This window comes from Hypanus sabinus, chromosome 4 (assembly GCF_030144855.1).
Source record: "Hypanus sabinus isolate sHypSab1 chromosome 4, sHypSab1.hap1, whole genome shotgun sequence".
Lineage (NCBI taxonomy): Eukaryota > Metazoa > Chordata > Chondrichthyes > Myliobatiformes > Dasyatidae > Hypanus > Hypanus sabinus.
In genome coordinates this window covers 155,121,653-155,146,763 of record NC_082709.1, presented here as the reverse complement: position 1 = coordinate 155,146,763, position 25,111 = coordinate 155,121,653, and the positions used below count along the sequence as shown (strand labels likewise).

Here is a 25,111-nt window from a genome sequence, read left to right as displayed (position 1 = left end):
TGTCAGTTAAATATTAGACCTGGGGCCTCTTTCATTCAGAAATGAGAGAACGTGCGTTGTTTTAGAAAGGCGCTGACGATTTTATTATTGAGAACGGGCAACTTGAGAGGGCTCCTTGTTTGTTCTTGTTGGTCTGGGTTCTTCGGGTATTAGGTATCAATTAACAGGTTTCTCAACACTGGAGAGCTGGGCTAGTGCTCTGAGAATCATAGCTTCTAACGCATATATTTAGTTCCTTGTATTTTGGTGTCCCCGCAGATAAACTCCAGAACAAAGGAATTTAGATTTCAGATCACTTGTGTAGCAGCAACGCAACTTTCTGTTCAACAAAATAGTCCAGAGTGGTTCTGCGAGGAAAATGCGGAGTTCTCCTGATGCGAGGTAGACAGCTCTTCACGTAATTCGCCCTCCCACCGACTCTCTGAAGGAACCCTTGCCATAGCTGGAGAAAACACCTGGCCTTGTTCACCGCGAGCCCGGCTGCTGCAAGATAGTTCAATCGTTTACCCAAAGAGGCTAACTGATGCCTCCCAGCAGGTATCGCGAATTACTGTTTACCCATCATTTCCACGCCCGTGTCTTTCCACGAATGCTGATCGAGCTACGAAGTACACAACACGTTAGAAATTTGGTGCAACCTTTTAGCAGAATGCGAAGTGCGAGAGACGTCAGCGATTTCCTGTTGCTCAGCATGTCCCTGGAGTGGGAGAGGATCGGAGAGGCGGATGGCTGAGGCTGCGTTCGCAGGACGGGACCGCGCACGCACAATGGGTATGTGGAAAAGCTCGACTACTTCATAGAAACTATTAAAAGCGCATGGTTATCTCACAGAATATAAAGCCGTCCAGACTTCGTCTAATTGCGTGGAAAGATCGCGGCGTTGTCGGTACTGTATTCTGTAACTCATGAAGGAACGGAGTGGAGCGCCACTTTTAAAAAGCATCCTTCGTGACAGGGAGTGAGCTAATGACTTTGTCAAAGTGTTTAGCCAAAATTGCATAAGCATCGGGACCATCGTTTTTGCCTTGAGCTCGTATACTTGAGGTTGTGATCCCCTCATGAAAAGTTAGACCGCTTTTTGTGAAGAGAGCCCTTCATCCCGCTCGTGTCCCGCGCTTCTGAGCGGTAACTTGTAAAATAATTAGAATTGTATTGCTGTATACATAACACAAGAGGTGAAGTCAGGGTGACCGATAATGCAGGCAGTGCGTTTGGTATGTATTGGGTGTTCAAAATGAAGAGGTACATTTCTCACTTACTGGTGTTCTGAGTTAATAGTATTTTGCCGAACTGCACGGTACCAAGAGCGGCTGGGTCTGAAAGAACTGCAATTAATCACAGAACACACTGTGCTGAAAGCGCTTGGATGGCAGTTCATGTGGTGTAGGGGGCTTTTCTTACTTGACCGTAAATCTATATTAACAACGACTTACTTTATTTGTACAGATCCACCCGCCCTCTGCCACAATGGAGTTTGGGGACTTTTGGCTGTTACTGCCCTGGCTCTAGTAGCTTCTCTTATAATGAACATTTTCTACTGCATGTCAGCGAATCGAAAAGGTGAGGATCTTTTCCAATGTCTAACTTTAACTTTTCATTTGTACCAAGTTCCTTCATGTGATTTGTTGCATTAGACCTGTTACTCCGAGTCAGGTCTGACGGAGACATTAGTGGGCATTAATTATTATAGCAAAGATTAGTGGGAAAGTAGAGGGTAGAAGGTATAGAAGACTATGATGCAGGTGCAGGCCATGGGAGTAGGCAGTTAAATGGTTCTGCACAGACTAGATGGGTCAAAGGGCCTAGTTTATTTATTTATAAGGATAGAATACAGAGAAGGCCCTTACAAGCCCTTTGAGCTGTGCTGATTTACTCCTGACCTAATCCTGGGACAATTTACAATGGCCAATTAACCTACCAACCGGACTGCAGGAGGAAACCAGAGCACCCGGAGGAAACACACACGGTCTCTGGGAGAACATACAGGCAGTAGTGGGAATCGCCTGTACTGCATGGTATTGTGCTAACCACTATGCTACCATGCTGTATTTTCCCATGACTCTGTAGATGGGTGGAAGGGCCGAGAGTGTTGAGGAAGCTGGGCATCTGCAGGAGGACGGAGACAGACTGGGGGAATGGGCAAAGAGGAGGCAGGTGGAATATAATGCAGGGATGTGCAAGGTCACACACTTTGGCGTGGACTATTTTGAATGGCCTAGTTCTGCTCTTATGTCTGATAGACATTCAATAAGACGTGCCATTCCTGCCTCAATTTTCTAGTCAGTTTTTAAGACACGTGTTCTGTCAAACAGGACGTTGTATCATGGAAGTACTGATCTTCGTGCATGAACTCAGTGCAGCTGAAGGAGGAAAACAATGGAGTAACAATCACAAAGGACAAATCCTGAAACAGAGATGTGTCAAAAAAGGGGGAATAAAACCAGGACAGAAACAATTACAGGCTGATTGCTTTTTAAAGCTTCTTTTCACTTCCTGGGTTTGCTGATTGAATGGACATTTATAGGAGACGGACTTGACATCCATTATATAGAGTGAAACTGATTCTGGAACATTCTGTACAGGTCTGATCTCTTTGTTCATGGTAGGCTAGGCAGGGACAGTACAGTGAAGATTTACAAGATATTTCTGGGGTGGTAGGTTTGTTGTACCATAAAGACTGAATAGGCCAGGTATCTTATTTAGGGGACAGAAAATGAGAGGTGAATTTATTGAAACACATAAGATCTTATGAGGGTTGATGCAGGTTGGTATATCCCTTGGCTGGCTATACTGAAAATCGGAATATTGATCTCAAAAGAAATCTGGATGATATCTTCACACAGATTCCAGTAAACTTTGGAAACAGAGGAAGCTAGTTTGCTGAGCAGATTCAAGAGTTTGACAGATATGTTAGATTTTGAGGAAAGGAATGGATATAGAAATATTGGAAGAAAATAGTACTGAGGTAAAAGATAAGCTATGATCTTATGAAATGGAAAAGCTTGCACGAGGATACTGAATGGTCTATTCCTACTTCTGTGTCTAAAACATTTAAAATGTAAACAAGGCTTAATTATCACTTACTTTGAGATGTTGCAGATATTTAAAATTCGACTATCTTACATCCAGTGACTATCATATTAACTATTCCATTAACAAATTTAAATTGGGTGTTGGGATAACAACATTGAAGGTCAAAATTGATAGTTAGTTTTCAAGTTCTGAGGGAAGTGCATTTGATATATTTTTTCCCAAACGTGCTGAAGCAGTAAGTAATGATTAGAGAAATTAAAGCATTGAGTAAGTGTTAAATGAGTGGTAGATAATGCAGACCTCGCTGCTCTTCCCTCCAATACATTGTCTTGAAATCATCACTGTAATGTTAGTTTTATGAGTAGCCATTTTGCCAGAGTTTAGTTAAACTCACAATTATATAGGCAAAAGTACTTCTGCAAAGGTAGTCAGAAATATTGAGTCCTAGCCCCATGTAATATGCAGACTGAATAGTTTACATGTTAAGTGTGGAATGAGGAAACCAGCCTTAACTTTGGTGACTTGAATTTCAACTTCTGGAAGAAATAAGTAATATTCTTTTCTGTTGATTGCTCCTTCACATTCAGAACCGATAGACTTCAAGTTCTAAAAGAGCAACTGGAAGACAACAGTTCAGGAAGAGATAATACTTTGCAGATAACTACCTGCATGCAGGATATCACAACACTCCCGATCAGCTGCAATACACATACTTCTGAAATATAATTCGATATATTTCTGTTGTGTAAGAAAAATAAACTCCAAGTACATAGGACTCCATCCTCTTAAGCAAACATTTGAAAAAGTGAAATAGCAGTCTAAGCTAAAAAGAAAATCTGAGTTTTGAAGGCAATTTGCTTCAATGTTGCTTGAAATTAAATCAAACAGGACGTGCTTTGTTAAATGGTTACAACTGTCAGCAATCGTTCAGATAAGTTATAGCAGTTTGTTTGGTCTTTTAATGATATAATAGTTTAACATAAGAATAACTACTCCATTCTCTTACTTACAGCACCCAGCTTAATATATCGAAATGTCAGTGTCAATCAATTGCAGAGGTATGGCCTCGGAGCTTTTTTTAAACATTTAGATATATTTATGAAATTATTGAATGAATGAATTTTCCTTTGCTCCGATATTGCTTAACTAAAATTACATTTATATATTTTTATCAATGTTTGTCAAGCAGATTGTCCTCACCTTGTTTTATCTGAAATTCAGACTACTTAGATATATATACATAGATTGGCAGATAAATAGATTGATAGAAGTGACTGCTACTTCTGAATATTTGCATGTTACTCTAAATTTTGGAATATCTTCAAACTTACATGATTTAATAATTTTACCTTATTTAAAGTATGTTAGGATATTATAATTTATTGCAGATGTGTTCAGATATGGCAATAGAGAAGCTGAAGTTTTTGAGTGAAGGTACCGCTTTTATAATGAATTATTAGACACAGTTAGCTATCTTCAAACAAACAAACCAAAGTTTATAAATCTGGTAGGGCCCAGAACAATCTGTATTCTATTAAAAATGCTACTGTTTTCTTCATAAGAACATATTGGTGTGCAAACTATATCTGAAGTAATCTAAGTCTTGTCGAGTGTTTCTGAGTAGTAATTTGAAGTAATTTATGATGACAAATTTACTTTTCATTAATACTAGTTTTCTTGACCATATTTGAACGTAGAATTAATTTGCCCAAAAATCCCCTGCTCAGATTGGTATTGAGTGCAACAAAAGGATTACTCGTAGCCATAATCTTTGCAGAAAAACTGTAATCTAAGTAATACAAGATGTCACAAACATGAAAAAATCTGCAGGTGCTGTAAATCCAAAATAACATGCACAGTATGTTGGAGGAACTGAGCAGGCCAGGGAGAATCTATGGAAAAGAGTAAACAGTTGATTTTTGGTCTGGGACTCTTCATCAGGACTCATGAAGGGTTTCAGCCTGAAACATCGACTGTGTACTTTTTTTCATAGATGCTGACTGGTCTGCTGAGTTCCTCCAGCATTTTGTGTGCTTTATGCAAGATGTTTTCTGTACAAGATTACTGGCAGCTTCTAGTCTGACTATATCAAATGTGTTAAGAAAAGAAGATTACATGGAATGGAGGAATAATTTTCCCAGAGGTTTTTTTTCTTTAGATTAGGAAATTTAAGTTAAGAGCCAAATCTTGAAGGGACAGGGTAGAATAGAGAAGCAACAGGTGGTGGCAAATCTGAACTCCATTTTGGATCAATTATGTGGGAATGGAAATGAGGACAAAAAGAAGTGGTCAAGAGTATTTTGGCAGGAATATTTAGAAGGCAATGTGATGTGTTCACCTAAGAATTTGAAGACGCTTTTAAGTGGACAATGTAGTACTAAGACGACTGTTACTTAAAAGTCTAAGTTTCAGAAATGGGAAGCACACTAACAGGCTATTTAATGTTGGCTATCTTCTTCAATGAAAGATGGGAAACCTTCTGAGGTGAATCTAGTTTTACAGCGTGAATCTGAAGCCATTGTGAAATCTTAGGTGGAGCTAGGCATCTTAATGGATTTTCAGGAAAATAGACTTTTCAGTCTTTCTAGTGACACATGTAACTGCAATGATACGTAATTGAAATACACCTCCTGGAGAGTGGAGCTCCGTGCACTTATACTTGCTGTCAAAACCTCAGCATGATCCAGAGCATGAGGTGCTGGACAGATAACTTGGAGCTACTCGCCTGAAGCATAGAATCCCTGGGTACTGATGTTAGACTTTCAGTCCCATTACTCTTATAGTCGTAGAATGATACAGCATGGAAACACTGCAGCCCAACTCATTCATGGCAACCAGGAGGTTTACGTGAGCTAGTCCCATTTGCCTGCATTTGGCCTGTATCCTTTAAACCTTTCTTTATCCACGTGCCTGTCAAAAGCCTTTTAAACATTGTAATTGTCCATGCTTCCTCCAGTATCTCGTTCCTTATACCACTACCCATTGTGTGAAAAACCTGCCCTCAGTATGCTTTAAAATCTTTCCACATTGACCTGAAATACACGTTTTCTAGTTTTAGACTCTCCTTCCCTAGGTAAAAGAGAGTGACCATCCTTCTTATCTACTCTCTTCACTTTGTTCTTTTATATGGCCACAGCTCAACCTCCAATGCTCCGAGGAAAAGAAGTCCCAGCCTCCTTATAACTCTTGCCCTCTAATCCCAGCAACGTCCTTTTCTGCATCCCTTTCAGTTTAAAGACATTCTAGTGCTCCATGGGTGGGGGGGGGGGGGGGGGTTTAAACTAGATTAGCAAGGGGAAGCAAACCAGAGTTCTAGAATGGATAGTGGAGAGTTGTGGAGGCAGAAACGGGACCTCAGGCAGAATCAAGAATCAAAAGGTTGAGAATAGTGCAGCTAATGTCCTGAGCTGCGTATCTCAACGCAAGAAGTCGCGTAGAAGGTGGGTGAGCTTTGGACGTGGATCAACACCTGGAATCCTGATATTGTAGCCATTAGTAAGGCTTGGTTGCAGAAGGGGCATGTTCAATGTTCCGGGGTTCTGTTGTTTTAGATGCAACAGAGCAAGAGGGGTTAAAGGAGGAGGGGGTGATGTTACTAGTCAGGGAAAATGTCACAGCAGTGCTCTGTCAGGACAGACTAGGGACCTTGACTAGTGAGGCGTTATGGTGGAACTGAGGAATAAAAAAGTACAGTGATGTTATTGGGGCTAAATTACAGATCACCCAACAGTCCACTGGATTTTAGAGGAACTAATTTGTAGAGAGATTGCAGACGGTTGCAAGAAATACTGGTTGTTATAGTAGGTGATTTTAACTTTCCACATATTGACAGGTACTCCCATACTGTAATAAAGATTAGATGGGATAGATTTTGTCAAATGTGTTCAGGAAAGTTTCCTTCATCAGTACGTAGAAGTCCCAATGAGAGAGTGTGCGATATTTAATCTGCTATTAGAGAATGAGACAGGGCAGGTGACAGAAGTTTGTGTAGGGGAACACTTTGCACCCAGTGATCACAATGCTGTTTGTTTCAAAGTAAATTTGCAAGAAGATAGGCCTGGTCCATGGGTTGAGATTCTAAAGTGGAGAAAGGCCTATTTTGATGGTATCAGAGAGGATCTGGCAAGTGTGGATTGAGACAGGTTATTTTCTGGCAAAGATGTACTTGATAAGCGGGAGACCTTCAAAAGTGAAATTTTGAGAGTACTAAGTTTGTGTGTGCCCATCAGAATAAAAGGTAAAGATAACAGGTGTAGGGTACCTTGTTTTTCAAGAGATATTGATGCCCTGGTTAAGAGAAAAAAGGAGGTACATAGCAGATATAGTCAGGTAGGAACAAATGAGGTACTTATTGAGTATAAGAAATGCAAGAGAACACTTCAGTAATATTTAGGAAGGCTAAAAAAAGGCAAGAGCTTTCCCTAGCAGACCAAGTGGAGGAGAATCCTAAGGGATTCTACAGATATGTTAAGAGCAAAAGGATTTTGAGGGACAAAATTAGACCTCTGACAGATCAGAATGGTAATCTATGCATGGAGCCAAAGCAGATGGGGAGATTTTTAAATGGATTTTTTCATCTATATTTACTCAGGAGACGGCTAGATTCTATAGAAGTGAGGCAAAGCAGCATTGACTTTGTGGACCCTATACAGATTACAGGGCAGGAGGAGTTCACTGTCTTGAGGCAAATCAGGGTGGATAAATCCTCAGGGCCTGACAAGGTGTTCCCTCCGACCGTGTGGGAGGCAAATGCAGAAATTGCAGGGGCCCTAGCAGAGATATTTAAATCATCCATAGTGACAGGTGAGGTGCCGGAGGATTGGAGGACAGCCAATGTTGTTCCGCTGTTTAAGAAATGTTCCAAAAATAAACCAGGCAATTACAGGCCATTGAACCTGACATCAATAGTGGGAAAGTTATTGGAAGGTGTTCTAATGGACTGGTTGTATGAGTATTGGATAGACTTGGACTGATTAGGGATAGTTAGCATGGCTTTCTGGATGGCAGGTCATGTCTAACCAATGTTATAGAGTTTTCTGAGGAAGTTACCAGGAAAGTTGATGAAGGCAAGGCAGTGGATGTTGTCTACATGGACTTTAGCAAGGCATTTGAAAAAGTCCAGCATGGGATGTTGGTCAGGTAGGTTCAGTCACTTGGCATTCAAGATGAGATAGTAAATTCAATTAGACATTGGCTTTGTGGGAGAAGCCAGAGAGTGGTAGTAGGCTTATGACTAGTGGAGTGCTGTAGGGATCGGTGCTGGGTCCATTGTCAATGTTCTGGATGATAATGTGGTTAACTGGATCAGCAAATTTGCAGATGACACCAAGATTGGGGGTGTAGTTGACAGCAACACAGACTATCAGAACTTACAGTGCGAACTGGACCGGCTGGAAAACTGGGCTGAGAAATGGCAGGTGGAATTTAAAGAAGACAAGTACAAGGTTTTGCAATTCAGTTTGACCAACCAGGGTAGATCTTACACGGTGAACGATAGGGCACTGAGGAGTGTGGTGGAACAAAGGGATCTGAGAATACAGGTCCATAATTCAATGAAAGTGGTGTCACAGATAAATGAGGTTGAAAAGAAAGCTTTTGGCATATTGGCCTTCATAAATCAAAGCATTGAGTACAGGAGATGAGGTATTATGTTGATGGTGTTTAAGATGCCGATGAGGCTTAATTTGGAGCTTTGTGTGCAGTTTTTGTCACCTACCCACAGAAAAGATGTAAATAAGTTTGAAAGAGTACAGAGAAAATTTACAAACATGTTGCTGGAACTGGAGAATCTGAGTTATAAGGAAAGATTGAATAGCTTAGGAGTTTATTCCATGGCACGTAGAAGATTGATCAGTGACTTGATAGAGGTCTACAAATTAGGAATGGAATAATTAGGGTAAATGCAAGCAGGCTCTTTCAACTGAGGTTAGATAGTAGTCCAACTAGAGGTTAAGGAGTGCATGAGGGGTAACTTCCTCACGCAGAGGGTCGTGAGAGTGTGGTATAAGCTGCCCGCATAACTGGTGCATGCAAGCTCAATTTCAATGTTGTGAGATGTGAGTAAGCTGTTTGAGTAGTTCGGCAGAGACTAGATGGGCAGAAGGGCCTGTTTCTGTGCTGTTATTTTCAATGGCTCTATGACTCTAGACTTTCCTTAGGCTGGGTGATCAGAACTAGGCAGAATACTAGTCTCACCAACAACTTGTACAGTTGCAACATGACATGCCAACTCCTGTACTCAGTGTCCTAACCGATGAAGACAAGTTTGCCAGACACCTTCTTCACACACTATGTACCTATGTTGTCACTTTCAGAGAACAATGTATCTGTACCCTGAGAACTCTTTATTCTACAACACTGTCTGGAACCTTACCATATATTCTATGTACGTATTACCATGTACTGCTTCGTATTTTTATTGCAGTGACGCTCACAGTCTGTACCTGCTGAGGAATGACTGCTCTAAAACCAATATATTATTATTCAATAAAGTTAATATTTAAGTGTCCTCTGATGCACACTCAGGCTTAGGGGGACTGAATTCTCCTCTTAATTTATTTGATTAAGTGTATGTGATACAGAGATGAGTACACAAGAGATCATTGTTTCTAGTAATTAATTAATTATCTAATCTTGCCTGGCCAGTTGTTTAATTCTGGTTCTCTTACACTATGCTGTTGAGTGTCTTCGAGTCATCGTCGACTCATGGTGACCCTATGGACACTGTAGTTGTCCACTGGGTTTTTGTGGCAAGATATGGAAGCAGATTGCCAGGCCATTCTTCTGCCCAGATATTGCTGCTGCCCAGGCTGGGACCGGGCAGGATTTGAACTCAAAGTCTAGTGCTGATGTGAACTACACCACTGACTCTTACATTATAAGAGTACCAAAATCATTATTATCTGTAATAAGATGATCTATTTTCGTTTTTTTGACCTTTATAAAATTGTAATGCTATGACAAGATAATATCCTCTTTAAAAAATAAGGAACTTATAGAAATCAATTTCACTTAGACTCTGTGGCAGTTTTGTATGCAAAGCCATTACAGGCAAAATATTGAGTTTTTCTTAGATATAATAAATATTAATATTGGTGCATAATATCTTTGATAATACGGCATGGTATTAGGCCAGGACAAATGGAGATATAATAAACCAGTAGAGGAAAAATAATTTTTCTCACTTGTCTAAAAAAAAATGACATTATGTGTTGTAACTTGGATTTTTAATGCTAGATTTACAATATTAACATGTGATGAGATATGTTGATTATTAACTTCCAAATTCGGGAGTATTCTGAGTTGCTAAATGTTGGCTTACCAGTTAGTGTGTCTTTAGTGAAAAGTAATGATTAAATTTGAATGAAAATGTAGTTATATGAAATGAGTAAATGTATGTGGCCATGAAGATTCTGATCAGTCATTTCAAACGGTTTCCATTGTCAATAAACCAAATGCTAACCTCTCAGATACACCCCAGGGTGTGGCACCACAATAATGTTTTGGTTGCCTACATAGTAAATGAAAATGAGAAAAAAAGAACATATGCAAGGCTTGGATGTGACTGAAAGCCTCAAAATAACACAATTTTCTATATTTTCCTGGGGCTTTTATTCCCAAATTTCTTGTGAAATGTTCTACTGTGATAGTGCAGATTTTTTACCATTTTTCTTATCAGGAAAAAACCCAGAACCAGGAGCAGACAATGAACACATTACAAGTAGCAAGTTGAAAATAAGGTGGCATCTTTTTACACCAATGTCTCCATTTTCAACAACATGATCAAAATATGTTTGAGTATTGACTCTGTTCAACTTCCATATTTGAAGAGCAATTATTTAGAAATTCACAGGTAGAAATTTTTAAAAATACTCTAACGATAGAAGCAAAATGTGAGCACAGTGTAAACTTTGTTATATAAACACATTATCTCATGTAAGAATTATTTCCAATTTTCCAATACTTGAAAATTTGTTCTTACATATTTTCCAATTATTGTGTAGGCAACCACTTTAGTACCATCTTGTAAATGCCCCTTATAACATGTGCAAACTATATCAATTTTCCAACTGATAATATTTTATATCATTGATTGGCAAAGTAGTTCTGCGTAATATGTTCTAGATTTTAAAGTTCATATAATTATAGTTGAGATAATAATACATACCGTACATAAATAAATTATAGTCCTACCAACTGCAGCATTTATCTTTATTATATTATGTTGCCAAGAATATGCTCTCAAACTAAAAAAGGGAAAAGGTATTTGTATTACTAAGCAATATGATATATGAATAAACTCTTTTTGGGCTTCCAACTGGGCACAGTTCTCCATTTTAACTGATGTTTTGATGACATACTCTGCCATCTTCACCAGGGATGATGTCTGGGCTTATCTAGTCCGGTGGTATTTATACCACCTGTCCATTCCTCCTGATTGGTTACTCCTCATCCAATCAGGTTTCCGCTGTCCCACCTGGTTTACAATTAAACTCCAGTTATTACTTAGAGGGAGACCTTCGTCTTTGTTAAAATTCTTTTCCTCTATTTTTATTTATGTGAGGTAAATCCATCTCCAAGATTACTCTAAATCAGGAGACAGATAAAGAAAAAATGACAATGAAGTGAAATGGACTAATCCTCTCCGCAAAAAAAGCAACTGTTTCAAAGATGCAGTTCCAAATTAAATGGTCGAATGACCCACTAATATCCGTGGTTTATAGAATTCTACATTGCTTTATAGAAAATTGTTTATTTGGATCAAAAGCTCTAAAAGATAAAAATAGTGAAGCATAAATAGATTTCATAAAGAAATCCAAGTGAATTGCATGCCAATGACACCAGTGGACAAGTGATAAAGTTATACAAACAGAATGTGAAGGAACTGTTTGGATTTTGCTCTGCTTTATACTTCAAGTGTCCATGCTAATTGGCACAATTTTTGTTTACTATTTATTTCTTAAATGCATCACAAATTAAAATTTCAGAAGTTAAATATATAAAAAAATATGACTCCGTTTATTTGATTTGGTTAACTGTAGTTAAGAAGCAAACTTAAATAGTTTGCTAAATTTTGCCACTGTAGCTCAAATGCAATAAAATAAATAACCAGTGCATATAATGGAAAAGGAAAGCAAAGTTGAGCCATATCCAGAAATGGAAGGTTTTACAGTCTTTCATGTAATTAAATTATTCTGTCCATATTCAGGGTCTAATGATTTTGGTGTAGAGTGATCAAGTCACACAACACAGAAATGGCCCTTTGGCCCAGCGTGCAGAGCATCGAGTCCTATCTATACTAATCCTATTTATCTGTAGCCTATTCTGCCATCAATTTCTAGTGTCATTCTACAGTGGTCTTTTGTAGAGAATGCAGTATCAATACATTTGTGTGTGTGTGTGTGTGTGTGTGTGTGCCATACTCTGCCAGAGCCTCAGCGACCACTCTTTTTTTTTCAAGTGGTTGTCTTGGAGGAAAGATTCTGCCAGTGGTCCCCCACGTCCTTCTCACAGCGCAGTGTTTTTTTTTTACGAGGCCGAGTTGCGAGCTCGACACTCAACCCGGATGGAAAGCGTGCCTGGGAGTGGCCTGACTGGGTTTGAACTCGGGAACCTTCGCTCCGGAGTCCGGCACTGATGTCACTGTGCCACCAGCTGGCTAATATCAATAAATAAGATTGGTAAAAACTGGTTGATGGAACTAAGTAGATCAATAGTTCAGCGCAGACTAGATGGGCCAAAAGGGCCTGTTTCTGTGTTGTCGTATTCTATGATTCCATGATTCTATATTAATGGATGGAGTATGGAAAATTAATACAGAATTATTCTGAAAATAATAATAAATACTTCAATGATCCCAAGAAAGAAATTTTCATTACAGCAGCAACATTTAAAAACACACTTAGCAGTGTGCAGACTTAACTAATGATAAAGTACAGAATAATAATATACAGAATAATAATTTAACAATGTGCAATAATAATGTACAAAGTATTAAAACAGACTATTGTATTATTATGTGTGCTCTCCTGTCACACAGAGATGAACTGTTGTATATGCTTATTGCATTTGAAAGGAAACATTTTGTCACAGTGGAGCTGAATGAGTCAGTTCCAAAAGGTGCTCCGCTGCTTATTCAATAGGTCACGGAGAGGACGTGCCAGATTGTACATAATAGATAACACTTTGTTTAGTGACCTTCTCTCCACCACTAATTCAAAAGAGTCAGTATTGTAGCCAAGGAGGAACCAGCCTTTTTGATGAGTATTGCCATTATAACTAAAACATCCTTAATCTTAGTGAAATTAGCACTACTGATGTAGAGACCCATTTGTTGCTGGTTTTTATGCCAGAATTATGATGTCAAATCAAGTCAGGTCAAGTTTATTGTCATTTAACCAGCTACAAGTATATAATGTATATAGAAACAAGACAATGTTTCTTCAGTTTTCGTGCATCATACTCTCCTGCTTGATGGAAGTGGAAGAGAATGGGTCGGATCCTGAATAATACTAAGGACCTTATACATGCAGTGCTGCTGATAAATTTCCCCGATGGATGTTAGGGAGACCCCAATAATCCTTTCAGCTGTTCTCACAGTCCTTTGTGGAGACTTCTGGTCCAATGCCTGACTGCTCCCATACCAGATGGAGATGCAACTTGTCAGGATGCTGTCAATGGTGCTCCTGTAAAACTCAGTTAAGGTGGGGTGGCGGGGGGCTTGCTTGCCTCAGTCTTCTTAGGAATGGAGACACTGCTGTGCCATCTTGTTCAGGAAGGTGAACAAGATTAGCAAGGCCTGCAGTTTTGCTCAGCTTTTTCCAAACCTGTATTTGGAAAGTTTTCAAACATCCCAAGGTACTTTATGAAAATGAGAAGACAAAACTTAACTCCAGGCTAAAGGAAGGATCAGTGAAATCAGTAGCCAAAAGCAAATTCAAAGTGGTAAATGCAACTAGTACCTTAAAGGAGAGAGATTCAGGAAAAGAGTTCCAATGTTTTAGCTGTAGGAGACATGAATCATGGTTGTGATGAAGATGTACAGGATACACAAGGGGCTGGATAGGATAAACAGATTGTTGTAGAATTGTAGGAGTTATGGAAATAGGGAGATATAAGACTAAGAAAGGAGAAAAGCACAAGATGTGACATTGGAAGCCTGTATTGCTCAAGAATATAGGATTGATCGTGGGTGAGATACGGTATAAGTGAGGATTTAGGATCTCACCAACAAGATTTTAATCAGTGACCTTCAATTCAATAGTATTGCTGTTGCTATGTTCCCAACTGCTAACGTTCTATGGGTCAATATTGGATCTATGAGTCTGCCAGCGTGCTCACCTCCAGATACCTCAAAGTTCTTAGACCATCTCACAAGGTAAAGGACAGGAATATGATCCACTTGCTGGGGATTAGTGCAGCTTAAACAATTCCCAGGAACCCATCCAGGACAAAGTAGCTCACTTGATTGGCACCCATTAAGAATTCTAAATATTTTCTCTCTTCAACTACAGCACATACTATTTACAGTTACTTTGATAGGCTACTGCTTTGGTACCTCCCTCAACCTGAAACTCTATAGCCCAGAAGGACATGGGCAGTAAATATATGGAAACTTCACTACTTGACTGGTCCAAGATGGTGTCGGTGAACCATGGCTACGTTTTGAGGACTGCTTACAAAACTTCTATATCAGGGGTTCCCAATTTTATTTATGCCATGGACCAATACCGTTAAGTAAGGGGTCTATAGACGCCAGGTTTTAAACCTCTGTTCAAGATCTACATCTACTGAATTACTCCCACTTGCAATCTTCAGCCTGTAATTTCCCTTTAAGCAATGCACTTTTGAATTGTCTTAATGAACTAGTGATCTCACGATCTTCAGAATGACTCGGTGGACTTAACTCTCAAGCATACAGGTATGGCATCATTAAGCAGACGAAGGTGAATTGCCATGCCAGAAAGAGAGGAAGGCGAGGAGGACACTAAGTTAGACTGAAATGCTGTGGAACGAAATGCCCGCTACCCAGCATCTTGTTAGCAAATGTACATTTGCTGGAGAACAAGATAGAGAACCTAAGGGCGAGATTGCTGTATCAGAGAGAAATGAGGAATTGCTGTGTTCTGTGTTTCATGGAGACATGGCTCACTCTGGAATTGTTGGATATATCGGTAAGACCCAATGACTCTTGATACACTAGATGGACTGGACTACTGATTTGGGGAAGGCAAAAGGTCGGGGTACGTTTCTTGATAAACTCTTTGTGGTGCTTAGAAGCAGAGGTCTTGTTCCCCTGACTGGAAACATCTAACAATTAAGTGCGAATGGTTCTACTTAACAAAAGAGTCCTCCTCCATAATCCTAACTTCAGTTTACATACTGCCATAGGGTGATGTTAAACAGGCAGTCAAGATATCGTGTGCTAACCTTGGCAAATAAGAAACCTCATCTTTCAGTGCTTTGCTGGGGGCTTCACTCGGGCTTGTTTGCAGAAATAAGTGCCCAATTATCATAGAAACATAGAACACATAGGAAACCTACAGCACAATACAAGCCCTTCGGCCCACAAAGTTGTGCCGAACATGTCCCTACCTTAGAAATTACTAAGCTTACCCATAGCCCTCTATTTTTCTAAGCTCCATGTACCTATCTAAAAGACTCTTAAAAGATCCTATTGTATCTGCCTCCACCACCGTTGCCGGCAGCCCATTCCACGCACTCACCACTCTCTGAGTAAAAAACTTACCCCTGACATCTCCTCTGCACCTACTCCCCAGCACCTTAAACCTGTGTCCTCTTGTGGCAACCATTTCAGCCCTGGGAAAAAGCCTCTGACTATCCACACGATCAATGCCTCTCATTATCTTGTACACCTCTATTAGGTCTCTTCTCATCCTCTGTCGTTCCAAGGAGAAAAGGCCGAGTTCACTCAACCTATTCTCATAAGGCATGCTCCCCAATCCAGGCAACATCCTTGTAAATCTCCTCTGCACCCTTTCTATGGTTTCCACGTCCTTCCTGTAGTGAGGTGATCAGAACTGAGCACAGTACTCCAAGTGGGGTCTGACCAGGGTCCTATATAGCTGCAACATTACCTCTCGGCTCCTAAATTCAATTCCACGATTGATGAAGGTCAATACGCCTTCTTAACCACAGAGTCAACCTGCACAGCTGCTTTGAGCAGCCTATGGACTCGGACCCCAAGATCCCTCTGATCCTCCACACTGCCAGGAGTCTTACCATTAATGCTATATTCTGCCATCATATTTGACCTACCAAAATGAACTATTTCACACTTCTCTGGATTGAATTCCATCTGCCACTTCTCAGCCCAGTTTTGCATTCTATTAATGTCCCATTGTAATCTCTGACAACCCTCCAGACTATCCACAACACACCCAACCTTTGTGTCATCAGCAAATTTACTAATCCAACCCTTCACTTCCTCATCCAGGTCATTTATAAAAAATCACAGGGTCTCAGAACAGATCCCTGAGGCATACCACTGGTCACTGACCTCCATGCGGAATATGACCCATCTACAACCACATTTTGCCTTCTGTGGGCAAGCCGGTTCTGGATCCACAAAGCAATGTCCCCTAGGATCCCAAGCCTCCTTACTTTCTCAATAAGCCTTGCATGGGGTACCTTATCAAATGCCTTGCTAAAATCCATATACACTACATCTACAGCTCTACCTTCATCAATGTGTTTAGTCACATCCTCAAAAAATTCAATCAGGCTCGTAAGGCACAACCTGCCTTTGACACAGCCATGCTGACTATTCCTAATCACGTTATGCCTCTCCAAATGTTCATAAATCCTGCCTCTCAGGATCTTCACCATCAACTTACCAACCACAGAAATAATACTCACTGGCCTATAGTTTCCTGCACTATCCTTACTCATTTTCTTGAAAAAGGGAACATCCGAAATCTTCCAGTCCTCTGGAACCTCTCCATTCCTCATTGATGATGCAAAGATCATTGCCAGAGGCTCAGCAATCTCCTCCCTTGCTCCCCCCAGTAGCCCAGGGGACATCCCGTCTGGTCCTGGTGACTTATCCAACTTGATGCTTTCCAAAAGCTCCAGTACATCCCATTTCTTAATATCTACATTCTAAAGCTTTTCAGTCCACTGCAAGTCATCCCTACAATTGCCTAGATCCTTCTCCGTAGTGAATATTGAAGCAAAGTATTCATTAAGTACTTCCGCTATTTCCTCTGGTTCCATGCACAATTTTTCCATTGTCACACTTGATTGGTTCTATTCTCTCACATCTTATCCTCTTGCTCTTCACATACTTGTAGAATGCCTTGGGGTTTTCCTTAATCCTGTCTGCCAAGGCCTTCTAAGGCAACATAGGTGACAACAAATCAAATATTATCATCCCCTGAAAACTAATCAATACACTTCAAGACCTTAGCCTCAATACTTTCTTGTGCAATTGGGTCCTCAATCGCCTCACTTGCAGACTCCAGCCCGTTAGGATTGGCAACATCTTCTCTACAATCTCCATCAGCAGAGACGCACCACAAGGCTGTGTATTTAGACCCCTGCTCTATGCCCTTTATATTTAAGACTGTGAGGCTAAGCACAGCTCCAATACTGTATTTAAGTCTGTTGATGATGCCTCTATCATTTGCTGATTCAAACATGATGACAATTGACTGAAGTCTAAGGCTGAGTAGCCAAAAATCTGGCTGAGTGGTGCCACAACAACAACCTCTCACCCAAAGTCAGAAAGACTAAGTATTGACTGCAGGAGGAGGAACTGGAGGTTCATGAACCAGTTCTCATCAGGGAGTCAAGAGGTGGAAAGGGTCAGCAAATTTAAATTTCTCAGCGTTATCATTTCAGAGGATCCTGAGCCCAGCATGTAAGTGCAATTATGAAGAAAGCATAGCAGCTCCTTTACTTCCTCTTTGCAAAGTTTGCATCTAAAACTTCGACAAACTTCTACAGATGTGTGGCGGAGAGTATACTGAGTGGTTGCATCATGGCCAGGTATGGAAATACCGAAGTTCTTAAACAGAAAAACTTATAAAAAGTAGTGGATGTTACCCAGACCATCATAGCTAAAACCCTCCCCACTATTGAGCATATTTACATGGAGTGCTGTCACAGGAAAGTAGCATCCTTTAACAAGAGCCTTCAAGAACCCCCACCATACGGGCTATGCTCTCTTCTCACAGTTTCCATCAGGAAGGAGGTACAGGAGCTTCAGGACCCACACCATTAAGTTCAGGAACAATTATTACTCCTCAACCATCAGGCTCTTGAACCAGAGGGGTTACTTATTGATTCTTTTTCTTTTCAACATTGGTGTTAGTCTGTCCTGTTGGGGGCAGTATTTCATTGAATCTATTGTGTTTCTTGGATTTTTTGTGTATGCCCGCAGGAAAATGATTCTCTGGGTGATATATATGGAATCTCATATGGTGAAATATAGTATTTTGATAATATATTTATTTTGACCTTTGAACTTGCAATTTCCTCTCCAAGTTTTGCATCATCCGGCTATGGACGTACTGTATATCATTGACTTTTCATCATTATTGGGTCTAAATCCCAGAACTTCCTACTCAGTAGTAATGGGTATATCTTAAGCAGTCCCAGAAAGCAGCTCACCACCATCTTTGCAAGGGCAATTTGGCATCCCAGAAAGGATGAAGTAAAAAATAAGTTTTTGATGAGCTCATGTTTATGAAATGGGAAAAATAGATCATATAGCAAAAATAGTAATAAATTAATCATTGAAGTTGCAAAAACAGAAGTGGCAATTTTAGCTGAGGCAAGGGCTGCATGAGGGAGATGGCAAAGGGTAGTGGTGTTGAGTGTATGGGTTTGAAGTTCAGCTCAAATCAGGTAGAACTCCAAGTTCAGGTTCTGCTTGATACAATGTCCAGGATTGCTAAGAACTAGATCAGAGCATTCCCACTCAGCAGGGCAATGGACAATTGTTCGATCAGGTAAGTTCAACAGTATATAATAACAGAAAATACTATAAACATTCAGCAGGTCAAGTAGCATCTGTGGAAAGAGAAGAAGCATTAACATTTCAGTTTGAAGATCTTTTGCCAAAACTGTGAAGAAGAGAATACAAGATAGCATGGAGTTGCAGAGTAGATGTACAGTACTTATATGCATGCCTGTGCAAGCAGCCAGAACAGAGGGAATACCTCTGACAGAGTGAGGCAGGGAGTTACTCTGGGCACAAGCCATGAGACAAGGAGAGAGAACATGGTTCTCTGTTGGTCAAAGCTATCAATTTAAGTGTTGAATTTACAGCCCATGGTGTATTAGCAGGACACATCACACAGCCCAACACTTTGTAACTTTTATATTCCTGATCTGTGTTCTCACCCTCTGCCTTCATTTCCATCTTTTATAAATAAAGGTCCATGTTTTTCTTTTGTAACTGTCCCTTTAATCTACCAGGATTGTTGAGGAGGGGTGACGATGTGGAGAAGAAAATTTGAACAGTTGGATGGTAGTGGAGAAAGTACTGAATTCATCATTCAAGATTGATTCAGGAGTGGCGATTATTAAATTCAAAAGAGCAACACTTGCTATTGTTAGCAATTATTCAGAGCAGGTGACAAATGGCTATATTTCAATAATGTTCAGCCTCCATCCCTTGAACTTCCTGGTTAAAAGATGGACTGTTTTTCTGAGAAGAATAGTAATTTGTTAAAGGTGCAACTGTGTGAATGCACAGTTTAACCTAGCGCAATGAAATAAATTTGATCAATAGTAATGCATCTTTTCTGTCTTGATTGTTGAGGGGAATTTGAAATCTTTTCAGCCTTGAGAAGGTAGAGTCAATATTTAAAAATAATAAATTACACTTAAAATTTAAAGTACCAAAAAAAACTCAGAAAAATAATCAAAACCTTTTAAACAGAATAACAGGCAAAACTAATAACCTTGATAGCTTCATGAAGGAGCTAACCCAGATTCTTGCCAACAAATAGATTTCAGCATCAATCACAATGCACAGAAGGATTATTTTCAATCAATGGGTGAGCTGGAGCTCAGATATTCTTCCTGTCTTAAATCCATATCATCTTAGGTACCAACTGGTCTAATGTGTGGCTAATGAATATACTGAGTATACATACTGTAGATTTAAATCCAAACTAATTAAAATCATCAAGTAATGGGACAGTCAGGCAAGCAGTTTTTGTATCTCTCAGGGATTTGCTGATCTAATTCTTTAATTGTTTTGTTTTGGTGTACAGTCCAATGGTCCAGGAAGAGGATGACTATCCAATATACGGCAATCTCACTCAGGATAATGCAAGTATGCTTCCTCTTCCAAGTAAATTTGACCGCTCAAACATAAGTTAGTTAAAGCCTGGGCATTTTCTTGAGAGATATAATTGTACATATCATGTATTCATGTCTTTTTTTTTGGGCACTTTAAACAGGTTTGCACCTTGGCATAAGTGTTCATAAGGAGTTAATCAAATAAAATATAAGGAGGAAACTTCATGGGTGTGGCATTACAAAACTTAAATTTTAAATCAAAATGTTATTTGAAATATTCTCAGCTTGCTGTATTTACAATTTGACTACACAATTCTTGCAATTATGCTTTTTAATTTTAATTTATGTGCTGAAGTGATTTGCTCAGGTAGTGTTACATTAATTTATATTCACTTCCTAACTGGGATTTTATTATTAATGGAAAATATTACGTGGTCTGGAAGTTTGGGTCATAATGGCATCTATATTCTTCAAGAAGGAAAGCAGTGAGGTGCAGGAACTATATGGGATGTTTCATTGGTGACAATAGTAAATGTGAAGAAAATGCAGGATCTCCAGGACTAATCTGCTCCAGTAAATTCTCAAATGGTAGAATTCTGTGCAATTAAATCTGTCTCTATTAAGTAATAGAAGCATTGCAATAGATTACAAATTGTGAAGATTTTCAATGAAAAAAACTGGGTTTTTGTCTGAAGAAAATAATCACCATTTGCAAAATTATATATATTTTTTGCTTTATGTACTAGTTGAAAGCGAGGACTGTTATGAAGCCATGACACCAGCAAACAGATCTGAAGATGAAATAAAGGTATTTCTCCCAAGAAGATTGCTTGTTATTTATCTTAATTCACTACTCAGTTGGTACTATTGAAAATCATTCACTATTCAGATTCCCATTTCATTCTACATCACTTCTTTTACAAATGTTCACTGTTTGCCACATTCAGAACTGTTGTATTGATTTCAGCGTCACCTGAAAATGGACATGGCTGCCATATTACATAATAAAAAGAACAAATGTATGGCTTCTTAATTTATAGCAACAATTTGCTGCAAGGGCCCCAAAAACCATTATAATACAGGCAAAACCTCAGGACAAACCAGTCTGAAGTGGCAGTAGACTGTTTTTCAAATCACTAAATATACAGTGCCTATAAAATGTATTCACCCACCAGCCGGTTATATATTGGCTATATACAGTATCTATAATATTGTAACTTGGATAGACAGCAGTTGAAGCAGAGAAATTAATACATTTTCAGAGGAAAAGAGAAACCAAAATCATTGAGCAAAACATATCAGATATGATATTGTGACAATTTGTGAAAAGCAGACAGACTAGATTGGCAATGATCTTTAAGCCTTTATTCCTTAAATAAGTGTATTCATATATTTTAAAACTAGTCAGCCTTATAATCGTTTAACCTTCAAGTTTTGATTCTGCTATATTTTCACTAGATTTTTCCAGTATATCGTCACTTATATATTTGAATTATCTAGAATAGCTACGAAACAGAAACTTCGGAACTACTTATCCACTGACCTTAAGAAAACAGTGAATGCTTACCCATCGGAAATGTGCTATCTCAATTCCTTAATCTAGGCTTTGAATTTTAAATAATCTCCATGTTTGTTGACAGGTGGCAATTGAAAATCAGATGTGTTATGCATCTCTAGATCTCACAGATGAACAGAAAAAACAACGCCGGAAGATGGAACAAAAGACTAACAATGAAAAATCAGATTCAGATGGAAATTTACATACTCTGACCTCACAGCCAAGCTTATATCTGAACAGTGACCAGATTAATTTTAACGAAGGCAGAAAAGAAGAAAATATTCACAATGACCCTACCATCTTTTATGGCAAGATAAATACATCTCATAGTAAATTGTCTATTAACAAAGCAAGAGCATTTGATAGTGCAAGTGACTTTTAAATTGTGCTGATGTCATTATTGGTTAAACATCATTCAGGAAAATGTACAAATTGGCAAGCTTATTGTACAAAGTCTTTGCTTTGAAAGTTGTCTTTGCCTTCAGTAGAAATATGGGTAAACAGCTAGCTTCTGTTGGAATTCTCATCATATATTCAACGTATTCATATTGGGACCTCCATTTTGTATTGTGCACAGTGGGATCCTCAGTGAAGTATAAAGACAAAGTGTAAAAAAGATGCTGGAATCGTAAAATAACGTAAAATAAAACGTAAAATGAAAACAGAAAATGTTAGAATTACTCAGCTGTTCAGACAGCAGAGAAGAAAAACAGAAAGTTTCAGCTTCTCAGTTCATATAACTAATGCATTTCTCCATAATTTACTAAATTCATAAAATGCAGTTTTCAATTCAAATAGATTAATAACCTGTCAGAGTTTAAGTTAATTCATACAGCTTTTCTCACCTACACGACAGAACTTCCTCTCTGCCCATGCTCATTTAAATGGCGAATTCCAAATAGGTAGTTGGAAGATTAAACGAGGCATGCAGTTAATTGTTTGAATGTTGAATATCAAAATAGTTCTACAGTTTTAGTTTTCCATTAAGAGATATTTTTATATTGCATTGCCAAATATGTTGAATACATGTCTAATTTAAGTTATAAATTGATCATTTACAATACTTCATTACTCCTTACGTTTAAAATCAACCCTTCTGCTACATGCCAAAACACATCCTTACAATACTGCTGATACAGGTCATAGAAACTATGGGGCACACCGACAAATATTAATTTTAATTTTCATTTAAGCTTAAGCTTAAGCTTAAGACGTAGACAGGTGGAGATACATGTAAGATCCAGATACATATTCTTGGGACAAACAAAATGTCCATTTTTGTTCTTATCTATAGTCAATCCAAGTTAAGCATTTAAAAGGGAAGCATCAGAAGCAGCAATGTTTTAATCACCCTCTTTCAAAATGTTTCAAGATTCAATTACACCTATTACCAACGTATGTACAAATTATACAACCTTGAGATTTGCTTGCTCAGAGGTAACCACAAAGAAACTGAAATAACCCAATTAAAGAAAAAAAAATGAAAATAACAATAAAAGACCAACACTTGATGTGCAAGAGAAAGACATGTAGACAATTAAAGCAAACAACGGTATTCTGAACTAAAAAGGAGCCCTCGGATCTGAACCCTGGAGTAGGCCCAAAGCCTTGCTTATCAGTTCATCATATCAGCAGGCATGGAGCACAGCAGCCAGGGCAGTCTTCATAGCCTCAGCGCTAAAATGGTGTTGGCTTTAGAAAGGACACAGCACTTTCTTCCCCTCTCATCCTGTAAATTCCCTGACTTTCATGTGAAAATGCTGATAATAGGCTAGTATTGTTTAAAATTAACCGAAATATAACAAGAAATCTATAGGAAATATTTGAACCTAATTTTTAAAGAAAAAACCTCAACCGTTACTTCACTGCTGAAGCAACAAACAGATCAGTGGGCTATTAGCATAACCTGGAGACAATGAATGATGTCAATTATTGTGCATTTATATATTTTTTAGTATTTAACTTAAGAAAAATCACTTTATCATTTAATAATTACATGCAGAAGCTGATTCTGAAGATTGTTACCTGTAATCTGTGGCATAATTAACAAAGTGCAAAGTCAATCTACTCTTTACAGATTTGCTTACACAATGGTAATACAAATAACTACATTCTTGTATATATTGTTATGATTAAGATTTTAACATGGTGATATTTAATATTAATTTAAATAGCATTAGATCTTGACATTGTTTGCTGGGCTACAAAATATTTGAAATAATGTGAAATTTTCAATGATCTACTAGAAATTATCTGTATAATAAATCATTACAAAATAGATAAAAATGCCAAAAAATTATTTTCCTTTGTAAAATTTAACATGTTTTAAATTACACCATAATATGTAGAGCAGAATTAGGCCACTCGGCCCATCTAGTCTGCTCTGTCATTCTGTCATGGTTGATTTAATAACCCTCTCAACCCCATTTTCCTGCCTTCTCCCCATAACTTCTGACACCCTTGCTAATCAAGAACTATCAACCTCCATTTTGAATATACTCAATGACTTGGCCTCCACAGCCATATTTGGCAATAAATTCTACAAATTCATCATCCTCTGGTCCCAAACCAATTCCCCCCCCCCCACCCCCACCACCAGCTATTGAAACATCTTCTCAATGTCCTCTCTCTAGGCTTTTCAACATTCAATGGGTTAATCATTAAACCTTTCATTCCTTCAATCATTTTCATGAACCTCCTCTGAATCCTATTTAATGCCAGCATGTGCTTTCTTTTTTTTAAAGATAATGGGCCTGATTCTGCTCACAGATCATTGAGGGACTAGTGGTGAAAAGGGTGAGCAGTTTCAAGTACCTGGGTGTCAACATCTCAGAGAATCCATGTAGGGCCCACCATACTGGTGCAATCACAATGAAAGCATACCAGTGGCTGCATTTCATTAGCAGTTTAAGGTGATAGGGATGCCTAGCAGATTTCGATAGATGCATGGTGGAAAGCATTCTGACTGATTGCTTCATCGCCTTAAATGTGCAGGACTAAAATCTGCTGCAGACTCAGCCAGCTTCATGGACAACACCTGCCTACCATCAACAGCTTCTTCAAAAGGCCAGTGAGTGCCTTGGAAAGGCAGCATGCATCGCCAGACTCCCATCCAACATGCTCTCTTACTATTCCTCTTTTCAAGTTCATTTATTATCAAAGAATGTATAAATTATATAACCTTGAGATCTGCTTGTTCACAGGTAGCCATAAAGCCAGAAACCAGAAAGAAACCAATTAAAGAAA

The 25,111-nt window shown here is 38.8% G+C and overlaps 1 protein-coding gene across 1 annotated transcript; it reads left to right on the top strand.

Annotated features, from left to right (window-relative positions):
• The first annotated feature begins 675 nt into the window (after positions 1–675).
• Positions 676–24,093, top strand: LOC132393377 (T-cell receptor-associated transmembrane adapter 1-like). Its single transcript, XM_059968507.1, has 6 exons — positions 676–771; positions 1,447–1,560; positions 4,046–4,091; positions 20,280–20,341; positions 21,054–21,115; positions 21,948–24,093. Exons 1-6 carry the CDS (start codon positions 726–728, stop codon positions 22,245–22,247), a joined length of 630 nt encoding a protein of 209 aa, XP_059824490.1. The 5' UTR covers positions 676–725; the 3' UTR covers positions 22,248–24,093.
• The last annotated feature ends 1,018 nt before the right edge of the window (positions 24,094–25,111 follow it).

Excerpts from the sequence above, each read along its gene's own strand:
- LOC132393377 (XM_059968507.1), top strand. The coding sequence starts at position 726 with ATGGCTGAGGCTGCGTTCGCAGGACGGGACCGCGCACGCACAATGG. Across the intron at positions 1,561-4,045 it reads CATGTCAGCGAATCGAAAAG|CACCCAGCTTAATATATCGA; the intron begins GTGAGGATCTTT and ends TCTTACTTACAG. Across the intron at positions 4,092-20,279 it reads AGTGTCAATCAATTGCAGAG|TCCAATGGTCCAGGAAGAGG; the intron begins GTATGGCCTCGG and ends TTTGGTGTACAG.